At 36.4% G+C, this 23,657-nt stretch overlaps 1 protein-coding gene across 5 annotated transcripts in view; it reads left to right on the top strand.

Moving 5' to 3' along the window:
• The first annotated feature begins 2,803 nt into the window (after positions 1-2,803).
• LOC111428479 (A-type potassium channel modulatory protein KCNIP1) overlaps positions 2,804-23,657 on the top strand; it is a 33,170-nt gene continuing 12,316 nt past the window's right edge. For 2 of the 5 annotated variants that reach the window (XM_071199266.1, XM_071199265.1), the window contains exon 1: positions 3,657-3,730. Coding sequence is in view for 1 of the 5 variants with exons in the window: in XM_023064015.2 (XP_022919783.1) it covers positions 3,055-3,066; positions 3,465-3,606; positions 3,659-3,730 (226 nt within the window). In the remaining 4 variants the exon portion in view is untranslated. Of the gene's footprint in view, positions 3,067-3,464; positions 3,607-3,656; positions 3,731-14,512; positions 14,666-23,657 lie in introns of those variants that run through there. The other 3 variants (XM_023064015.2, XM_023064010.2, XM_071199264.1) reach the window with 3 other exon arrangements.

Here is a 23,657-nt window from a genome sequence, read left to right as displayed (position 1 = left end):
AATTCGAGCAATGCTCAGAGCGGCTCCGGGTCTTGGGATGCTGGACGCCGCACACGACGCTGGTACAGCATACCAGGCCTCCATGGTAGAGACCGAAGAGGTCTCATGGAGGGACAAAAAGTCGACTCGTTATGTGACACGAGATTTGATGCCAGATTCATTATGATATAATTGAGGGATTTTTGCAATTATCGACTTCCTCGAGGACATGGTTCAAGTCTATATACTTCTGGACGCATTACACGGTTTTATGGGAACGGTCGGTTGCGGGAAACGTGTACAAAAACCTCTGTCCAACACGCCTCCGATAATTAATTTAAAATTCAATACCGACCGTCAAATATGGTATAATTAAATGATATTGAACGCGGTCCCTATTATCCGGAAAATAATTTAGCCCCGATCTATTAAAGTCGAGTCTCTTCCATCACGCCGTGACGGCATTGTGCCGTCACTATTAATTCTAATGAGTATAGAACATTTTCGACGGATTTCCTGGAAGCGACACTCTTTATTTCAACGTAACGGTCCCCGGGGTTCAACCTTCTCGGTTTCTTATCCTCGTCTCGAAACTCTTCATTCGAACGAACGTTCGAGGCGACTCCGTGCGCCGACGCTAACAACCTTCTCTCTAGGTTACGAGCAAGGGGTTGGATTTTTGCATTTTCCACGAACTACTCTGTCGTGTTTTCCTACCGAGAACCGTCCGAAGAGTACGCGGAAGCTTCTTCTTCGGGACGTTCGCGAGAAAGCTACGTCGTATTCCGGGTAGAGAAGCCGATTTTCTTTGGAATTTCAAACTCAAACACCGCACACTCTTCTTCCTGTTGACTCTTCAACAAACCGAACAACTCACACTATACGGTGAAGAATGGAACTTTGAGATCTGCAAACAATTCTTTTGTGTAAAGACAAGATTGTTATCTTAAATAAAATAGAAAAAAAACTTAATCATATATTTACTTGTTAATTAGTAAAATTGTCTTAAAAAGAAATTTCTTGTATTTTCATGTACATGATGTTATTCGTATAAAATTTAAGGATATCTTTCTTTAAGTACTTAAAAGTTTGTTTTAGATAATGACGATTTCATGATAACATTTATTGACAGTAAGGATATGTTTTGTTTGATGTAGTTCTCGTGTGAATTCGTTGACCGGACCCCAAATGTCGGGGCGCCGTGTCTTGGAATGATCCGACCGCTGAGGGCATTTTTTCCCTCCCGAATGAGACATTTACTTCATATAATCACGTTTCTACGTGGACCACCACCGTCCTTCGGTATGCGAACTCGGGTTCTTTGATCTCGACCACACGACGACGCTCTCTTGGAGCCCAAGCCCCGCGCGACGAATATCAAGAAGAAACTAAGCGTTTATCACCTTATTGACTGTGGTGCGCCGTTTTCGAACCCGACGGATGGCGCCCCTTTCGGACCTAATTAAATAAATTGACGTTTTGCGCCTAGATTCCTTTGAAATTACTATACCAACCCAACAGTCGCAAAGGGCAAGGCCAACGTTGGTTGATGGAGCTTCTATCACGCAACCGTAAACCACTTATCAATTTTATGTCAGAATTTGTATAATTTCTTCTTTTAACATCTCCGCCTCTTCTCTTCTTATGGTCTCTTCTGGTTTACGAGTTCGGTTACAAAAAGATCCACATCTTTTTTTAAGACCCAATTTAAAGGTAGCCCGTAAAAAAATTATGGTAAGTATCTTGTAAATGGCCCATAAGAAATTCTTCAAAAAGTATACTTTATTTTGTTGTTTTTAATGTGATCAATCGAAATTTTTTAATACAATTCTTCTTCTGGAATCCTAATACATAAAGTTTTTAAGTAAAAACCATCAAGTAAATCTAGGAATAAAGAAAGCTTACAAATGGATATTAGCTACTTACATTTAGCTTAATTATTACATCTTTTTAACAATCATCATACATAATATTTCTTAATTTTTGTGATTTTAACTGCTGTTTTAGGTACTGGTAATAAACGATTCTGCTTGTACTGCTTGTAGATGACTCCTCAAGAATTATCTTCAATTCCTTAAAGTTGTCTTAAGAGCAAGGAATATGATAGAGAGGTGTCAACGCAAAAGAAAAGCCTTGCAGTGATGAAGGGAACATTTTGTGGAATCATGTTGCTTTGAAAACGAATTAAAACGACTTGTTTTAAGCTGATAAAGATAGAAGATTAATATTTTCTGCTATAACTCTCCATGAAAGAATGTCAAGAAGTGTCATAACGTATACAATTATGGAATGATGGTATAAAGAAAATAAAATGTCGATTTTCATTGAATAACATTTTTATTCCATCTCTCTTTCTCGCGTGCCATTTCTGATGATGGTCTAATCAGTTTCGGTCTGTTTGGGTCGATATGCATCACACCACAAACCCCTTGTCATCGCCGTTCAGAGCAGCTATAATTTTCGAGCTGACCCTTGTATTAGCCCAAGAACCGCCGCCAGAAGGAGTTGAGCTACCACCACAGCGCCTACTCGTTTGTACCTGACGCCTCCGCGGCCGGTTAATAAATTAACGTTTATGTTCGTAGCCAAGCCCCATTATATCCCATTCTTAATCTAACAGAATCAAAACTTGTACTACTCAAACAAGTTTTTACGCAAACAAACATTTTTTTTCGAAATCCACTAATTTCTTTCAACTCTTGATTGACTCCTCTAATCAATTTAACCAAGATCCCACGCGTTTGAAGAAAAAATAAACGTTTGCCGTTTCGTTCCAAGACGAGAGCGTGAGCTCAAAAATATTTATTTTTACTCCTTCAGTGGGGCAAAGCAAACCGTCACCTGTGCAGTGTGCGAAAGCTGAGGGCGTCTTTTTAAGAGTATTGGTTTCGGACGACGACGTCGCGGTTTTAGTGCGTGCTTTTGGTCCACGAGGAGCCAAAATAACTTGTTTTACGGTCGAATAACAAGCAATATAATCGCGATTAAATTCCAGAACGCGGTCGAGTTGTAACATTTTCACTTTCGTGCACTTTACATAGTTACTTAGTATATTCGTGGTTTTAATGAACCAAAATGAATTGTAAAGTAAGTCTATTGAATTTATTTTTTTGCTTGATTTAGAAATGTTATTATTCTATTGTTTGAACGTGCATTTTGAGTGCCAAGTATCAGAAATATCACAAAAACTCATTAGATTATAAATACACGCTGTAGCTTAAATGTTTGCAAAAAAATGTTTTATACGCAACATTAAGGACAGTATTGTTTTTCAAAAATCTCCACAAACTTACAAAAAAGTGTTTTTTTTTAGTTTAATTTTTAAATTTTCCATTCCGACATATTTATTTGCTTAAATACTCACAAACCTGAATTAAAAAATTTCTACTTTTAGACATTTTAATACCGTTTTGCAAATTTACGACTTTATAAACAAACCATCCTCAAATTTCTCGCGTTAACGCGTCCATCCTTTCACTTTCAAGGTAACTTTGGGCCGCGGACCTATTTCCAACGAGGATTCTTTTAACCAATCAATCGAACTTGGTCCTATTCGCGGATCGAATAAATCTCTCGATGAAAATGGATCGAAAAACTCCGGGAAAGTTATGGGTTTCTTCAAGAAAGGTAACATCAATTTAAAGAGTTTAACTTCGTCTCATTTTATACTTTGATGCAGCATGGAAAAAGATGACCGAACAAAAACCGACATCAGATAACGATTTAGATAGTTTGGAACTATATTATCTGAGTAAGTTGTAATTATAAGTTCATAATCATTTAATTAATCGAGTTATTAAATAAATTACACCTGTTTAGTGTATTTCTTTTCTCGCGGAATAATTAGATTTGAAATCTGCTTGGAAACGACTCAATCAACTTGGCGAGATGTCGTAAATCATAATGACACGTTTAGATTAGCGAATGCGCGTGTCTATATGTGCTTACTATGCAAAAATATTCAAATATATTCAGTGTGGTCTGTTTAACTCTGCAAAAGCAACGCGCTTCAGCGCCATCTCAATTTCAGCGGATCCACCGGTACGAGATTCAAAAGAAATTTCTGTAGCACATCATTTCAGTTTGCTGTAAACGTACAACTTCTTTAGTTTCATACACTAAATATAAACATCTAAAAGATGGCGTTAAATCCAGCAAACAAAATAATATAATTTAAGTTAATTAAGTCGATTAATTTTTTGTTTGAAAAAAAAACAAAATTTTAATAAAGAAATTTTCAATAAAAAGCAAATTTTAATTTAAAACTTTTTGATTACTTCAAAGTTATCGACAGTAAATTCCAGCACCTGTTGCCTTGGTTACCGCGAGCTTTTCTTATCGAGGAAAACAGCTTGAGTTTGGAATAAGGTGAAGCTCGACGTGGTATTTATAACGAATATCGAGCCTTTATAAAATGGGTTTTAAAGGAATTGAATGTCCAATATACGAAACACACTGCGAAAATATTTATAAAATTTTATTTGATATAAAATGGTTGGAAGTTTTATATTTGATAAAAAAATTAATAAATCATCAATGGTTTATAAATCATTAATAAACCATTCTTCCACATCTAGCGACTTACCCCATGTTCCTAAAAATTCCACCACATCTAAAAATTTTTCTATAACATTACTCATGGATTATGTCGGTCTAAGTACCACTCCTAAGGTTCCTAAGGCATAGTAACGCTGGCGTTTTATCTCATCAATTGTATTTGAGAAGATCTCTCTGCATAGTACCTCTGCATTTCCCAAGAACAAAATTGATGAGGTTAACCAATTTCTTGCAGACCAAAAATATATTTCACTTAATTATTGTCATCTTGAGTTGCTGGCAGAATACTATATTTGCTTGCAGAATACTAAATACTGTTATTGCTTGAAGAAGAAAAAATAGAGAAGAGCAAATACTGCTATCAAAAAATACATTTGCGGAAGTCTGCAAAAGACTAGATATTGCTGATAAAAAAAGTAGATACTGCTAATAGACGACTAGGCCCTGCTCGAAGAAGACCAAATACTGCTGACAGAAAATACTGATTACCCTACTGCTTGAAAAGATTAAATATTGCTTCCGATAGACTACTTACTGCATGTAAAGGATTAGATATTAATATACAGTGAAGTAGGATAAAAAACTTATAGACTTAGGACACTTATAGAAGATGTTACTCAACATAATTACTTTTCTAATCTAAAAGCTACTTTATTTTGATGTTAAAAATTGTGCTTTTTTTAACACTGCAAAGTCGAACTTGCCCCTAACACATTTGAATACTTTATTAAACAAAAATCATAATAATTTTAACAACTTGTAAACTAAACTTTATTTTATTTTGTGGAATACGCGTAAAGCAGCAATCATTATGTCTCATGCAGATAATCGAGAGGACCGTTACCATCCATTTCGCTGGAGATCCTGCTGGTTGTGTCACCGGCTTTCCCTATCGATCGAATTTATAACCCTGCTGCAAGTGCTGCTTCGATTGGACGTTATAGTCAGTCAGCCTCTTCATTATCCAAAAGTTTCCAACTCAGCTGTTTTCAATAGATTCTTATCCTTAGCTTCAAGAACTCTTAATAATTTAGAACAAAAAAGTATGAGTTGAGATGTAGGGTTAAATATTGGGTGAAGCGATCTGAATGGTCAATTCGAGTCGATTCAAAAGCAATTTCGAGAATTTATTAATGTTGAATAGTCCAAAATAGCGAGGACGTGTAGCGCTCAATCATTCGCGATGTACAGACAGTAATTGCCGGAAAATAATTATCGGTTTCATGGGATAACCAACTATTTATATCCGACAACTGTGGATTCTCGTTTCCTGCTTCGCATACCAATACAATTCGTTTTCCAAAATAATACATCAACGTTCTGTGTTATTGTCACAAAGCAATTTACATTTTTATTGTTAACATTAAACAAAACTCATCAAAGGCAAAACTAAAAAACTAAATAAAATCATTCAATTTTGTATTATATAAGACGCTTTTGTACCAAAACGTTCTAAAACCTTAGGGTTTCATTGGGTATTCATTAAGCGGTACAACCCCCTGCCCTCATTCCCAAAAGAAAAACCCACTTTAATTAATTAATTGCCTGTAGTACAAAGGGTTGCCTTTACGACCACGCTTACAACTTTGAAAGTAGCCCTAAACGAGCAGCGACTACTCTGTTTGCATTGGTAAATGTTTGCGAAATGAAACTTTTCAGCCTCCAGGTCGTAAAGTTTACTTGACAGGGGATGAAGTGGTTCGATGTACTGAGGGAATTTTCAGGTAAACGGGGATTTTAAATTGAAAGATGGAAAAGATGAAAGTATCTGATGGTTTTCATCATTACTAAAAATTGTATTACCGATACTCCTATAACGTCTCCATTAAGTAGATTGGATCGGTCAGAAAGCTCTTTCGAACCACGGTTATAAAATCAAGTTTGCTACTTTGAAAATATCGGTAGGTTCGAAATATGTATAAGGAATTTTAAAATATTTTTTACTTTTCTTTGTTATTCCTTCTAACAGATAAAAATCTCATCTTCATTTCGCGAATAGAATCATCTAATAAAACACCCCATTTAGAGGGTAATTTCTATTCTGCAAATAGAGTAACATTCAGGAAGGAAGTCGCAATAAAAGGGACAGTAACCGTTTTATTATTAAATATAAAAGTAGATCTTTACGGGTGACATTTCGTTGGATTATCATCGTAGCCGCCACGATCGTATACAGTTTACGTTGAAAACCTAATTACGGGAGGGCGACATTTCAAGTCACGCCCGTTCACTATCTGTGATTAAAAATCGTTCGGAATTGTTTGCAGATGCGCGGGGCGAGATTAAAAAACTATTAAAGTGTCACGTAGCGGTGCGCTGGGTCACGTTCGAGGTGCATTTGCGATCTGCCGTGTTTTGAATGTGAATCGAGAACGCTTGTGGGTTTCTGAAAACGTTGCCAACTTGATTTTCCCTGTGGGAAAATTGCTGGAACAAAGAAGAAACTTACGGCAACTAGGAAAAGGTAATCATTTGGTTGGGTTACTTCTTGTAATCAACGAGGTCTTACTAAGGATTGTAAATTTTATGTCGACCTAGTAACGCTATACCCAACATCTATCAGTGTAATTGGTATTTGTTTACGAGAAACACAATACAGGCACTTATTGGGCGCTGTCAATTAGTAGAGATGATTGATGAATGAACACTTGCGAAATATCGCATATACTAGTATACTCTGAAAACAGAGACTGAAAGCTTCCCGGAAATTAATATTCACCTAAATAAGTTTGCGCACGGATTTACGGTTAATCCTTGAGAGAGCTAAATTTCGCTCACCTTTTAAATGCGCACAACCGGAAAACTGAGAGCGTAACAAAACGGAAAATTACAAATATTTTAGGGGCAAGATTTATACTGAGTTTATTTTAAATCCTGCTGTAAGTTTACAATGCAAGGATTAGATTCGATAAATTATGTGCTAATATAGAACTTGCAAGTTTTTTATTGTTTTTATTGTCACGCACGTAGTGGTTCAATCAAACTAATTCAGATCTCTCAAGTAGACGCTCTAAGCCTAACTCAATTAGAACTAAGTCCATTTAAAATTTATGCTCACCAACAACTTCCGGGAATCCTGTCGTAGTCCGAAACAGTGAAACGGTACCGTTGAGCTGTAAATGGAGTTTACACCAAATCGAATGAACCTTTAACTTTAACATTTCCTTTAGGGTAAAGATTTTTTCGTAAATTTACCCAATTATTTTCACCTACGTTGCAAAAATCTTTAAAGAAATAAACGTATTTTATTAAAAAATATATGTTTCCCTTAATATTGTTCGTTTTAAAACGATTTGCTTTTAAAATTATTCGTTTTTAAAATCGTTATCCAACCGCTGTCAGCATCAGATGTCCTATTTCCCGTTATGCATGCGGTTGGAAACAGGAGACGACCGATGAGGCGTCACTTCCGCTAACTGGGCGATTTCCAACACTAACAGGCTGCAGAATCCGTGCCATAAATCACTCCTCACCCCTTGATTGGGGGGTCATCCTGAGGCGATAAAGCACGGTGCAAAACTGTGACAGGATTTCACACCGCGAAATTGAAAAAAAAGTCAATCCTCCTCTCGCCAATAAAGCGATTTCTTTTCGCTTCTTTTTCCATTGGGACAATAATACAACGCGGGCCGTAACTCCGCTTTATTGCGTCGCATTATCTTCACCGGCTGAGGATTATGGTAATAGTCGGAGGAGTAAACCGACTCGGGACCACTCTGTCGCGAATATATGCACCTTTGTAGCCACTCCTTCACGCTTCATGACCCATGGGGCATGAATTATGGAAGAGGGGTCCTGGATATCTCTTAGCACCTGCCCGAGAGCTCCATGAAGACGGATTACTCGAATTCAGGTTTACGCGTGACCGAAACTTCAGATTGGTTCTAAAATGAAATTATGTGAATTGAATCTTATCGACATTTTCAGACGATTAAATGATTTTCAAGAACATTAGTACTTTTCATTTAAAATTTGTGATTCTTTCCAAAGCAAAATCCTGTTAACAAGATTATACTGATATGATTTGATTTCCCGTGAGATTTTTTATGCCATCACGCATATATGTGTCTCGTTTTTTCCACATTTTTCTTTCCCGCAGAGAGAAAATAAGGTAAACGTAGCAGGGGGTAGCAATCGATAACTTTGCTAACCGAGGGATGATATAAGCCCGGGGTGTTCTGATAACTGAAGTATCCTGAGCAGTTGGTGATCTTTAATAATGCAAACTAGATCAATTTTCATATTGGACGACAAAAGCTGGGTACATGCAATTTCCATCGAAAATTTATCATGCATGTAGACGATGTCATGGACATGGGAGGATAACTCACCGGTTAGCTGTAAATTCTCTATAAATGGGCGGACATTAACGACGTCCTTTCATTTTAACCTTCTATATTTTCAAATTTATTGCTATGATGTGAAAAAACGGTATAAAAATGAAGAACATTTTCAACACGGCTTTTCAATTTTATTTAAACGCCGAATATTCGGGATGTGAGGATTTAATATCGCCTGACAAGGATTGTGGCTTTATCTATTGTTAGATAAAGCCACGGCTCATTTGGTAAATATCAGGGCCAATATCGGTGGTTTAATGAAGGAATTTTCCGAGGTTGGTTATAAAGAAAGTTGAACGTAATAAGAAAAGTTGAAAACTTTAAAAGTCAGTGGCAATGTATTTTTAGACATTAACACACAATTTATATAGAGTGGTTCTGAATCACAAAAATAATGATAAAATTAAAAGAACTATCTCTTTAAAACAATATATAACTTGTTGTTTTGAAGTGCAAAAAAATGTTACAGTTCATTTGTTTCATATTAGAATCCAAGATTGAACCAAAGATTTTGAAATTAGTTATAAAGAAAGTTTCAAGTAATAAGAAAAGTTATTTGGGTGTACCTTAATATTTGAAATAGGGTAACTGTAAATTACTTTCACCGAGCAAACAAGACCGAGATGATTTATGGAAATTATTTTGGACGTCCCAGTCGTACATTAGCGGTTCGCCGCTCGCCTGTTTCTAAACCACCAGTGCTAAATATCTCCCTGGTGTTGGCACAACGTTGCCAACTTGTAGTTTTGGCACGCCTGTCTAATCCATGCGAATCCCTTATCAACAAGTTTTTTAAAGTAAATTCTCGATTCACACTTCGTTATTGATTAACCATCTGTAATAAATTTTATTTATTTACATTTATCTTCGTTAATATAAATCAACAGAAACGTTATACATATAGATGCTTTAAAGATCATTATTGCTTTTGGAAGTTTCGTCCGTATCCGAGATTAAAATTACACCTGAAGGGTTCTTCTCCGAAAATAAACCGACCTTTAATTATCCCGAGGTTAACTTTAAAACAACCCCCTCGTTTTGATCGAATAAGAAATTTGAAATAAAAAACGAGGAATAAATGTTTGAAATTAAATTAAATCGTGCTATATCCGGTTGCGGTTAAAGAATTAACATTTCAAATTGATAGTGGAGTGGTAAACCGAGTGTTGAAGCGTTAATTCGCAGCAGGATTGTAAACAGGGCTGCCAACAACCAGCGACCGCACTCGTCCGTCGTAAACAAATTTTGGGGACGTATTTCGGTACCACTTTACAACCGTATCTCGATGCAACTACCGACTCAGCAGGACATATAAAAGGACGAAAGAATTTATGCGAGGTTTTATCTTTGCCCAGCACGAAGAGATACACGGATTTAGAAATTCCGCCGATGTAGCTCCATTTCCGATTACCACCGAAGATGTGCTGATAGAAATGGAGTGAAAAAACATTACGGGAGGGCGAGTTAACCCCATCTCCCTCTAACTTCCTTAGTACGTGAGGCACTCCCACTGCAGCGTTTCTAACGCCGCAAACCAGCTCCTGAGACGAATATTAACCAAGTTAAAGTTTTGGACACACCAGCAGTGTATGACAGTTTTAAACTTCGTTTAGCTTCGTTTCTGCAATTACTATTGTTAAAACTCCATTAATTAGTGCCGGATTTTAGCTTGGATCGATGTGGATTTGGCTGGGAATTGAGCCGAGAGTAGCGTCCGCCCCGGGCCAATAATTTTAACCTGTCCAGGCGGAAACAGGCTCGAATTAAAATTTAATTTTCGACCGGAATATATTAGGCGTGAAATATTCGCACCGACTTCCAGCGTTTCGCAGTTATCCAGAGACTAATTGGCACCGCTTGTTAATGGTTTTAGCCAGTTCGTTTGCGCGAGTATTAGCTACAGTAAAACGACGAAAAATAAACAATTGTACATTAAAACAAAATTAAGTGCATTTTCATGTTTGTTTAGCACACGAAGAATGAATCTATAAAAAATTACGACATTAACTCATAATTTTAACGACATAATCTCGTATTAACAATAATGAATTCTTCCACCTTTGAAACAATGTTTAGATGAATATCTGAGTTCCAGCTGCAGTAAAACAAACCCAGACAAATGTATTTCAATTTGTTTCGCTGATTGTGCTTAACGACTGCCTTCGTGGGAAACTGGACCATAAATCGTAAGCAGTAGTCCTATGGGGCTTCAAAGAACGACCGGTATCCCTTATCTGCTCCCATTTCGTTCCCCCGTTTCCGTTTTTAATTAAAAGATGCATGGGTTTCTTGGTACAAAATGGACGAATATCGTTTGCGAGAATTTCGAAACCTTGTAAGTCGTTATTTGCACTCGGCAACGGTTAACCTAATCCTATCTGGTTCCTTTCTCGAGGAACCCGAACTTAGAACGACCCAATTCTTTGGGATAACGAGGAAAAATCTCTCCCCTTACGACTCAATCCGCTTCACCAACGTATATTGAGTGTGTCTTATATTTTTCAATAAAAATCTACTAAACTTTGGATAATATTGTAATCAATAAAGAAGTTGTACCAATAAAACCACATTGTTTACGGTTCATCGATTGCCGCATTGTCGTCAAGTAAAGCCGAGTTTGTCTACATTGACGAGTGTTTATCCAATAAATCATCGAGCAGCCGTCGACGAGATTAGGGCATTAACCTAATGGATTTGTGGTCCGGCCATGCATTAGAAATCTTCTAAAATCGATATTGTAAAGGAATTACTCCTACTATATTTTATACTTTGAAATTTCTCCTTTGCGGTGAAACCGATATTAAAAATACGTTGGGCCGGATATTAAACGTCCGAAACCCCTACAACGGCGTGTTGACATTCGGTGAAGTAGACACGTGGCACTTGGAAGTTAACGCAAAGGCAATTTCGAAAATTGTTGGGGCAGCGGCAGTCGGATTGAAATGAAAAACGCTTGCCTAGGCTATATCTTTTGAAAGGCTGCAAAATCGTTTACGATTTAGTTTACGTCCGATTGCGTTTAAATTATCCGAAGAGATGGCTCTTCTCTACAAAAAGAGATTTTCGACGCAAGATAACACAACATAGCGGCTTCCAAAAACTTTTCAAGCGAATGCACATTGCGGTGACCTATCCCGCCGCACTTTGGACACATTGGACATTTTAGACAAGCAGTACGTTATCTCGGACAAGTATAATTAATCACAGAAGAACAAATCCACGTTGCCACCAAAAATAAGCCGTGACAAATCGTGCGACGTATTTCAACTGAACCTGGAGGCAAAATTTAATAAGCGAAAGGTCGTGTTTATATATACTTCCCTCGTAGGAGGGTTGGTTTCGTTATCCTTTAGGGTGGAAATACGTCCATCATATCTTCTATACTAAGGTCCTGTATAACGTTTCCTTTTTATCGTTTCATTTATCTTTTTTTTTGATAACCGAAAAGAGCAACAGTTGTGCATGACTTTAGATGTTCTTCTAGACGAAAGTGGAAGGAAAAAGCTGAATTCGGAGGCGAGATAATTGCGGGTTATAATCCAGTTATCTCTTCTCTTATTTATGTTTGGGCTGGTGGGACGGTAATTCGATAAGAACGGGAAATTCGCGGGTAATCTGATTACGAAGCTCGAGGTCTTGGAATTATTTCAAAACGACGTAGGTTCTGACGTCTTCACTGTTGTTGGTTTTTTCCCATAATATTCAATGAAAAAACGAATTAATCGAATACAATTTTATTTATGACAGTAAAGGATTGAAATATCATAATGAAATAATAAACCATGTGAAGCGTAAGATTTGATTATTAACATTAGACTGTAGTTCTTTCGCTCGTACCAAACGATGAAGCGAATTGTTGTTCATTCCATTAATGGAAACCGAATTCGAAATTGTGACTAATGTATATCGGATAATCTGACATTCATTCTAGTTGTGTATAATTTATTTTAGCGGGTTCAATTATTCAGGCTGGCCGATGAGTTTATTTGTACAAAAGGGTTGCGCAAAAATAAACTTAATTAAAGGATGTCATGCAAATTCAAACCCTCCTTGAATATGGAGTGGTTGGTCGAATTTCGTTCCACTCCTCAAAGTTTATCCAGGCTTGTCCGAATTGTTTTAAATTGTTCTAGGAATTTTAAGCCACTAAAAGTTTCCGGGTAAATAGTTTACAAGTTTTAACCACTTTCAGTTTACTTAAAAATAACTTGTTAATTACAGTTTCAATGAAATAGATTAACAAGAAAATTATTTTATCACATTATCCCGGCACCTCCACCAATATTTAATCTTACCTCAAACTAAAACTTTATACCTTGAATTTGATCAGATCAAATCCATTAGTCGAAGTGGTCTACTTTAACGGACTATCGAAGTCAGGAGTTACAAGATCAGGATGCAGTGTTCAACAACCGGAAGTCAAGCTGGGAATTAGCATTTCAAATCGATCAGGCAAGGTTCCGTGTATTTACAGCTGTCGACTTTGGAAAATGGACTTGGAAATGCTTTTGCGAAGTGCCTGAAATCGCGTCATCTTGCGATTTTATTAAATTTCTAGTCTCGATAGTTCGGGATGCCGGAATAACAAGTCCGGACACTTCGACATCGACGAGGGCGGACACTCGGGGATGTAATTCTATTTTCCCTATCGATCGAACCCAAAAATATCTCGAATTTTCGTGTAGTCATTTTTAAAGTTTTAATCGATTTCGAAATTTACGTGTAATTTAATATCGTCTCCTTCTAGTGGTAAATGTTTAGTCGTTAATGAGAAATTCCTCCCCCAAACAAAGGGTTCGGTTCACTAACGGAGATGAGGTGGTTAGAATTAATGGCAAAAACAAATTATAAGACGTTGTGGAGGATTATCTTTACCCCAGGGAAACCGGAATCCTTAATGATTCTTCCTTGTAAGAACACAATATTACGAAAATGTACATCCATTTTGGGTCACTCTGAACATATATACGTATTGTTAAAGTAATTGAATCTAAAAGATGTAATAAATCCGTGAAACCGTTTAGCAATAAACTGGAAGCAATTGTCGCGTGCTATTTCGAAATTTTCAATTCCCAACAAAACTGTTTCAAGTAATAGCCCATAATATGGTGGAAAGCAAATTACTTTACTTTTTTTGTAACCTGTAAAACTCATTCATTTATCATAAATTCGATCAAAAAAGTGATGATTTTTCTTTATCTTTTAAACCTCCTTTTGTGTATTTTTTTGTTAAAACAGTTTAAAGGATGGTTGATGAAAAGCTCTTAAATACATTCACCGTTTACTACCCGCAATCTACCGTAAGCTCGCCTCACTCGTCTGAATAAATGTATGAGCGTCGATTTGTCAAAAAACGCATTAAGCTCGAAGCTTTTGGGGTTTTTCTCTTGCCGTAGTTTTCGTGGTAATTTATTTCCACTCGTTTGGTTGCAATTTTCCCCGGGCAACGACGCAACGACGTGCGAGGAGCTGCTTTTTTTAATTGAACCCATTCAATTTTCGACGCGGAAAAGCGTCCGGTTTTTTCCAAAAAACGCGCCGCGCCGCAAAGACATCTAGGTAGGCGTGGTTTGACGGTTACCCAGGCAACCGCCTCCGTGGGGTTAGAGCGAGCGACAAGTCAGTATCGCCGGAGCTTTCAACTGGAAAGCTTCCGTCTCCGGCCGCCAAAGCTACTACGCGATCCAACTCTCACAAAGCTCTTCGCTTAAAGCTCGGTAATTACAGTAGAGTGCACCCCGTTGTTCTTCCCAATAAGACCTCGAGAATTTCTCATTCATTTCAACCCGGTAAGTCTCTCGTTTCAATCTTTTCAATTGCAACACTTTTTTTCCCTTCACTCCGATCTAATTAAATTCATTACCACACGCTTAACAGGTGGCTTAGAATTATTTTTAGATATCCTTTTTTTTGTTTTCGTCGAATCGATGAGATAGAAATCGTCATCAAAAGATTCAAAACGCCAAAATAATAAACAAAAGTTGCTTTTTGAAAAAGGAACGGACGCCAGAACTACAAAAGGGCTGGTCGCTAGAAATAACTTTCCATTGATTGCGTTTTGCTGTCACATATCTCGATCGTCGTAAACAAACGGGCGGGGGCTCCATGGCGACAACAATACCAACATCTCTCTCCATTAAATTCACCACAGCAAATTACGAATAATCGTACATCCATTTATTTGCAATGACTCTGAGGTCAATGAACAAAAAGTCTATTAAATATGCATAAGTAAAGTGTTTGATTATAATTACGTTGAAACTTTAAATCAATTATGTAGATTACATTGTAGTGTAAGAGTAATTATTAATTTTTAGAATTGTATTAAAGTTTTTATCCAACTTGAACAACTGCTTATTTTTTGAACTAGCCGAATTATCTTTTATTCCCTGGAATATGATACCATGGCATCTTATATCTTTTGCCCTCAACACTGCCGTTAAACAGCTCTTTCAGGTTCTGACACTCTTGAGTCCTTGTGTGTTTTTCATCAATTTGATGAGAACCTACTTTAGAGTACCTATTTAGAGCAAAAACAGATTGATTACTATTGGTAATAATCATAAAGATTTTATGACGGCTAATTTCGCATGTTTGACAGCTTCGAAGCTAAGGTTCTTCATAGCATTGCTTCGTAGTGCTTCATGGTGTATGTTCGGAAACATGAGATGGCAGAACATGACCAGCCTAGAATAACTATTACTACTTTGGAACCAAGGTGGGTGAAGAATCTTACTTCAAGTAATAATATGTAGTTTTAAATGTGATAGGTTTAGCTTGATTTTCATAACCAACCCAACCCAAGTCTCTGGGTAACGTTTTAGACAACCCCATTACTTCGGCGTAAATGAGAATTGGTCACATCATACACGAGTAAATTTAGAGAACATTTTTGAGTGTCTCCTTGTCTCTATTATTTAGATGTTGTTTCCACATCGTTTCAGTTTGACCTAGAATATCCTCAATGACATGGTCCATCTCTATGAAATAGAGTTGTATTTAGCTTCTACAAGTTCTTGTGTTTTGGTTCTTATTGTGGTATAACTTTTGTTGGTTCTACAGCTTCAAAATTTTAAATACGCTATTCTGTGTTACATCGATATTAGTACTTCTTTGAGGTGGTGTTTCATAAATATTGATAAGGATTATGTTAATTAATAATTCAGTATATCCTCTAAATACTATCAAAAGTCACAAGATTAGTCGAAAGGTTACCTTTAAACGTTAAACATCTTTACTTGATGGTTATAATTACGTTGTAATACCCACATAATCTGTTAATCCCTGCCCATATTTTAGTATACAGACGAGTATGTTTCCACAAGATAATTTAACATAACCATTCTGTAGCTAACCGATGCTATATATACATGCGATTGTGTATTCACACATTCACAGAGTTTCCGTTGTAACAGCGGACATTACATGACTAAACCTAAACGCACGATAGATCAATAGCGATGGATATTGGACGTTCACATCATTACCCAGCTAATTCTCCCGATTGCTTTCAATGTTTGAACGGTCCATTTCTATATTTACTAAGCTTTCGACCTTTTCAAATATCCAATTTACCATCAATGTTAGTTACAATCTCGATGAAAGGATTGCGGTAACAAGGGACTACTGAGTGTTAAGTTATTGTGAGTAAAAATTGCGAGTGCACGTTGTAGGTCCGGTGGGGCGATAACTCATACTTAAATTGGTTATGGAAAGGTTGGGTAAAACCGATTTATTTCCGAGTCCCCTGTCTTCGCGTATAATGGAATTGCAATACACAACCTCGATTTGGACAGGAACTTGATTCATTTTAAGTTGAAAAATCCAAGGGTAGAAGTTTTATTTCGTATTACAACACCCAATGGTATTAACTCTAAAATTTGGGACATTTTTAAGAATCTTTTCTATTTTTTAAACAAAGTACTTTATGAGAATGAGCACATATGACATAAACCACGCAAGAATTGCGGTTAAATTTATATTCCAACTTCAGCAGACGTAGCCGTTCCAATAAATTCTATGCAAAATGCATGCCGTCAACTGATTTGCATGAAAATTGCATTCCACGTTCAGCTCGGTCCGGTTTATTGTTTATTTTTAACGGCCTGGGGTTTAATTGCGTCACCATTGTAGTTTGTGGCAATGATGCCTTGTATAGCTACCTTGTCTTTCTAAAAAGAAAGTCGTTGACACTGATGGAGAGACCGAAAGAATCGCGAAGAAATCCTCAATGGTATTGTGCTGTACCTCATTTATTTCAGGGAATGCGCCTCATTGATTTCCGTTCGTTTCCTGGCTGGAACAAAGTGGAATTCTGGAAGTAATGACTTCACATATTGTTGAAATATTTTTCAAGTACATTAATTTACTGGAAAAGAAGGATGTCAAAAAATTCTCTCTATCTTTCTTCGACACCCAATAATTTACCACAGCAATATTCTAGGTAATGGTTGTAATCTAGGTAATACCGGGATTTAACGATATCCTTCCCCGATAATAACCGCGCCCCAGAACGGCAATTATCTGGTAACGAGACCCGACATAGTAACATTTCCTTTACGGTGTTAAAAGGATAATTAACCAGAACGAAGCGAGTGTGTTACAGTTTCGAACTTTCTATATCTTCGACTTTAGATCCGAAGGACCCGAGGAAAGGTGTCCTTTGTGGATCTAGTCGTAATTCAGCCGTGAGTAATTTTACAACCCAACTCGGAGGAAACTAATTTAAAATTATCCCAACGCGGCCTCAACGTCAGCCTAACAATATATTATCCTGAATACCCTGAAACCCTCCAAGAGGTTGCGAACAAAAAAAAGGAATCAATCAATTCGTCCCGACCTCTAATTTCGCAGTTCAATTGGTCTCTTTAGTCCTCTTTCGCTCCTTTTATCTTTTCCATTTAAATGTAAATTCTCTGGTTGACGCAAGATGGAGTTATTTAAACGTAGATAAGATGATGTTTCTCCTTATTTTCAACCATCCTTTTCTTTCTCCCTAAGATGATGATAACGCAGCATTTTGAAAGGAATCTTTCAGTTTCTACGACGATCAATCATCTCAAAAAGGATATTGAGACGTCATCCTCTACCAAAAAGCTCTCGTATTTGATTTAATCTCGACTTTCGTAAGCGAAAGTGTTTTGCCAAGTTGTTGGTGACGCTGAAAAAAGAACTTAAACGGACCGCTTATCGACTCGTTGATCCTGTGGGAATCCTCCTGATGAAATTCCTGCACAAATCCCGTCGGGGTCCATCAACCGATCGACTTTATCTTACAATCTCGAAGATACTCTTTAGTTGGCCAGAAATCGGTTCGTTGCTTGCTTCCGGTCCTTTCAAATAAATTCGAATCGATTCTAACTCAATACATGCCCTTTAAGGCAAAAGCAAGGAGACTACCAGTCCCGTACAATTTACCCATCAAATTCGGGGACAAATCGATTATACTCAATCCAATTGTATCCTTCGTGGTTTGAATAGGAAACGATTTCATTCGCTTAGTTGACTAATACTGATTATTTTGATTGTGAATATTTGCGGTGGAGTTGAATAGAATTAGATTGAAATAATGTTTGGTGTTGTGTTGGTTTAACTGGTTGAAAAGAAAAGTGATTAAAACTAACAAATTATTCGAATAATATGTAAATAAGTTTATTAACTAAGTAAGAGTCTCCGTCAAGAAGAAAATATGATCTTCTAATTAGTCTTGTTAACGTCGTAGTGGAAGTTTTCACAGAAACCACTTTAGAAATACACTCAGCTCTTGCGTGATGAAATTGTAGAACTCGGCTAAGTGCCCGTACATCTTTGATCTAAAATGAACTGGATGCTTTGATACATACAATTTCGTTCCGATTTGGATTAAGTATTTTCGTTACTCTATTAGTTTTTGAGATAATCATTTTTGAATTTAACCCGAATTTTGATTACTTATTAAAGATAACAATTTTTTCGCAAAAAATCGAAATCTTAAGATATCACGATGAAATGTCGGCGATTTATAGGGAATATTCTAATATTTAACTAGGATTTGGATTTGTGGAAAGAAAATGTGTCGGAATCCCGTGGAGGGAAATCAGAAAGGATTTTGCCTAAAAGATTGATTAGGGAACGAATGCAAGGATTTTCGTTTGTTCCGGAAGGATTTCTACAAAAGGGGATTTTGTTTTTTTGGGATTATCTCACAACCAAAAACCTGATGGCGAGATTCGAAGAATCATTGGAACAATAAATCTTTTTAGTGTCGTTATTTCACCTTATGGTAGCCTCACACGTCAAACGCAGTATATGGTTCGGGATTTATGCGCGTAATTATCTTCACTCGGAAACAATTACTTCGGCCCTTTGTATATCTGGAAATGTCACTTCCATTAACACAGATTTATTGCTGTATTTGATTTGTGAATAAAATGTTCTCTCCTTCAAATTATTTCTCAATCCGTGTGATGCTAAATTAACACATTCCTAAAATGGCAATCGACCCAGACCTAGATGCTATCTCGTAGGGTAGAGTATACATTGAATTTTCCCGTTCGTAATAAAGGAGATTTTAAAATTAATCCACGAGTTAACGTGGTTCGCATATGCATGAGGTTCATTTAGCATTTGTATGCAAATTTCACGAAAGCAAACAGTACACGTAGCGCACAGCCACGTATTTTCGTGTGTGAGTGTGTCTTAACCACATTTGCATTACTTTGAATTCAACAAATTATGTAATGTATTTACCCCCGAGGGTGACAACAGAAGGTCCTTGAATTTATTAGAAAACTCGTTCTGTTTCCATTTGTGTCGTTACGACACGTGAATCTATTAATGAACCTGACCGCTTTATTAACGCTTGGATCAATTTTCTAGTTTAGAAATTTACATCAAACTTCCACGAGCTCTATGAAGTTTCGTAGAAGTTGTCGCTCGACGGAACGCGCTCTCTTTATTCTTCGAAATAATTCAACGGCAACCCAGATATTAACTGGAAATTATGTGAAAAGTTTGTTTGTTATACCTTAAGCGTTACTCCTAGTCTACGTTTAACTCGGATTTTAATTAATTTGTGATTTGAATTTGTAAATGGAATTTGTAAACCGGCGCCTCCACCATAATTTATATGCATGTTGGAAATATAAAAAATATCAACACCTATAAATTCTGATTTAAAAATAAACCCACGTCCTGATTTTTGTTTATTTATTGCTGCAGATAGAGTTACGTCACCAACTCCCTGATCACGGAATGCATGACTAGTCACAATAAGTACAAGCATGACACATAATACAATAAATATCTACTGGATACGTGGGGAGTTGATGCTATCAGAAAATTTTCTCTGCAATATTTAGGTGTACGTAATAACTCTAGTTGCTTGCGGATGTTTATTTTTATATACGAAGAGTTAATGGAAGTTCTGCGTATGGGGAGTTTAATAACTCGAGGTTGAGTTTTATATTGGATTTGACATGCAAATTGCGGTGTTTATATGAAAAATTTCAAGGAAAACATATCTTGAAATTATTTATATGAATAAAAGAATAATTTTTATAAATTACTATGATATGTACGACTATGATGGAGAGTTACCCAAAGTGGGGTATACTTTTGGATAAGATTTACTCGTTATGTTATCGAGAAAAGTAATTTTGCCTTCTTTTTTGATTACGTTATCAACAGTTTCATAGTTATCAACTTTGTCGAAGGATTGGTCGACATCCAAAAATATCACTGAGCAAACCTACTTTTTTTCTAGATGATTAACCTTTTAAGTAGTTATAAGGTCAACCAGGAGGTATTTTCGGGTTAATATTGGTCATGATTTCATTTATGAGTTCAGCTGATATTACTGTGCTTTTCTAAACAATGATATCTGGCAATGGGCCAGACTCGTTCCATAGATTAGGTTAAAGTATCTTTTCCAGATAGTTTGCAAATCTTAAAGCCTTTTGTACGTTGTTTTTGGGACAGTTTTTCCGATCAAAGGTGAATATTCGGTGCTGGAATCATTAGTAAGTCTGTTACTCTTGTTAATTTCATTTCTCAATTGAGCTATAAAATTGTTAATTGTTTTAGTAACTTTTTGGAGCCTTTTTCTTTCAGATATCAGTTATAGGATATTTTTACTGTACTTCCTGCCTCTTGGATTTCCCTTCATTTCTGAGATATCTTTCAAAATTCTTTCCAGAGATGATTGACATTTACCAACAGAGCTTTAAGTGGATAGGACCAAAGATGTTGTTTACCCATTGGCTAAAAAGAAAACGGGTGACCCAAGCTTTCATATTAAATTGCTGAGCGATAAACAAACACAGATTTTAATGTCATATCTCCTGAATAAATTGCACTAAAAAGAAATATTGCCCTATCTTTGTTAGATTTATGACCTGGAAGCGAAAATAATTTCGCTTATTAATTAGATTTAAAAATATTATTTCATGATTTATTTCCAGCTGCTGTGTTTTGCCGGAAATTCATCAGAAACCGCTGACAAAGCATTGTTATGACGACACTCGATAATACACGTTTTATAATTTATTGGAATATAAACCGCGCTTTTTATTCAGCGATATTTTATGTTTAGCTTCGATTTTCAGTGAATATTATTATGAAATTGAGTGTATTTGAGGGTTGTTGGAGATTTTTGGCATGGTTTAACCAGCTCAATTGCCCTATTAAACTAGCAATACTCGTTTTTTTTTAAGATTGTAGCCAAATACTTGCTCCACTTTAGTAAATTACGAAAATTATCGAAACATTCTTTCGATTTTTTTAAGTTAATTTAGGTTGCTTTTATATCCTGTAAGTAAACCGGCTGTAAAGGTCAAACTGAAAATATACTATAATATAGGGATTATAAAAACCCCATCCAGTTTTATTATCAATTAAACTCGAATATTGCTTTACGACGTAGTTACTTTTGATGGTTTCTGTTAAAATTTTGTTTTTTTCCGTTGTCTTCGTGCGGGTTTTATTAAACAATTCAATTTTTGAATAAAAAAAAGCGATGCGGTTTTGATTCTTATCATATCATCTCATTTCCATATTTATTATTTAAGAGAGAAACGAAAATTCTCTCGAGTAAGCAGATGTGGTTTACATACGGATCACGTAGATGAGAATGTTTTGAATTTCCGGTATATTTATTTTGTGTGATATCAATTTCGCATCATTTTCAAGGTAAACTTTAGTTAAGTCCTGACTAAATTAAACTATTTAATGGCATTCTCTCAAGGATGTGAAATGAGAAAGGAAACGTGCTGTTATGTAGGTCGATATTGATAAAGGCTCGAGAAGGTCCATGAATATGAAATGGTGAATCGCCTGTCTATCTGACGAACAGCCTTTAGATAATGGAAGACCCATGTCCAAGAATGAACCAGTGATGTGAAAAGGGAACTATATTTGAGAAATATACGCCTTCCGGTTTACCTAATATTACTCAAGAGAAACTTTGAAAAGGTCGCGAGGTTTGTTTACACTACGAAAATTGGGAAAACAACGGTTCGCGGTTGGTAAACTTCATTTCCTTTCTGAGGCTTCTCGAGAAAAACGGAAAATTGTTGCCGGAATCAAGGTTAAGCCCTCTCTTTTCTAACAAGCTGAGAGGGTCGGTCCTTAATTACGAATTCAAGGCGCTTTCTGACGGAGTTGGAAAAGCGCCTTCTTTTCATTCCCCAACCGTCCAAACGGAAAAAAAATTATTCAAAGAATGCTTTGAGATCCCTCGAATGTACTCTAATCTACCCTTATTTCCACATTTTCGGCGGAGATTATCTGTGCCCACAATCTCAAAATATTTTATAGTACCCGGCTTATTTTATAACTGCTAGGATACAAGATACAGCGAAAGCCCGGAGCATATATCCGTAAATATTGAATGATGGCATCCTCTTCCATTTCTCTGTTCGTATTTGCGTGTGTATCTCGATCTATCGAACGTATATGATACATGCCTTTGTAGCCGGAGGGATTTCATGAATATTGATATTTGTCCTATATTTATATCTCGAATCTTTTCTTTATTTCTACAAACACAATAAATTTTAAACATTTAAATTATGGCGGAGGCGCCGGATATAAATGATATCTATGATATCTATTTGAAGTATTTTTGTATAAAATTAAATTGGAATGATATTTCATCTTTACGCCTCAGTATGTTTCACAAATACCGCAATTAGCATAACTTACCCTAGTTTGGTTCTATTTAGAATTTGCATATTTCACACGTTGCAGGATTCCAAAGATAGACATGCACGTATTAACATTTAAATTTGTGTGCGCTGCAAATGTTGGTTTTAACGCAAAAAGGGCACCTTTAGAAGTCGTCGACGAAACCGATTAAGGAAAAACGTCTCTTTATGTTCCACCATCCCGAACAAACAATACTCTCCCTATGGACACTTTTCCGTGCTTTTCAGGGTGAAGAGGTCTATCCCATAAACAACAGTAGCGTGTTCGTCGGGTATAAAAAAAGCCTGCCTGTTATTAGGACTCGTGGAAGGACAGTAATAAAGTTTTATTATTACACAAACCTTAAATATAAAAGGACACACACAAGAAGTACTTCTTTATGTTAAGGAATTTATGATCTATAAGATATTTTAATGGTAACCTAACACTAAATATTTGTGTGAAATTAACTTATTTACACTCTATTTTAAATTAAACGTCGTGGGAACGCTTGGTTTGGGGGAATCTTAAACATTCTGATCTAGTACATCTCCTTTAATACAATTTCCCTACTGTAAGAAGTTATTTATTTATTAAGAAAATTAATTATTTAGAAAA

This window comes from Onthophagus taurus, chromosome 10, assembly GCF_036711975.1.
Source record: "Onthophagus taurus isolate NC chromosome 10, IU_Otau_3.0, whole genome shotgun sequence".
NCBI lineage: Eukaryota > Metazoa > Arthropoda > Insecta > Coleoptera > Scarabaeidae > Onthophagus > Onthophagus taurus.
This window is presented reverse-complemented; position numbering and strand designations above follow the sequence as displayed.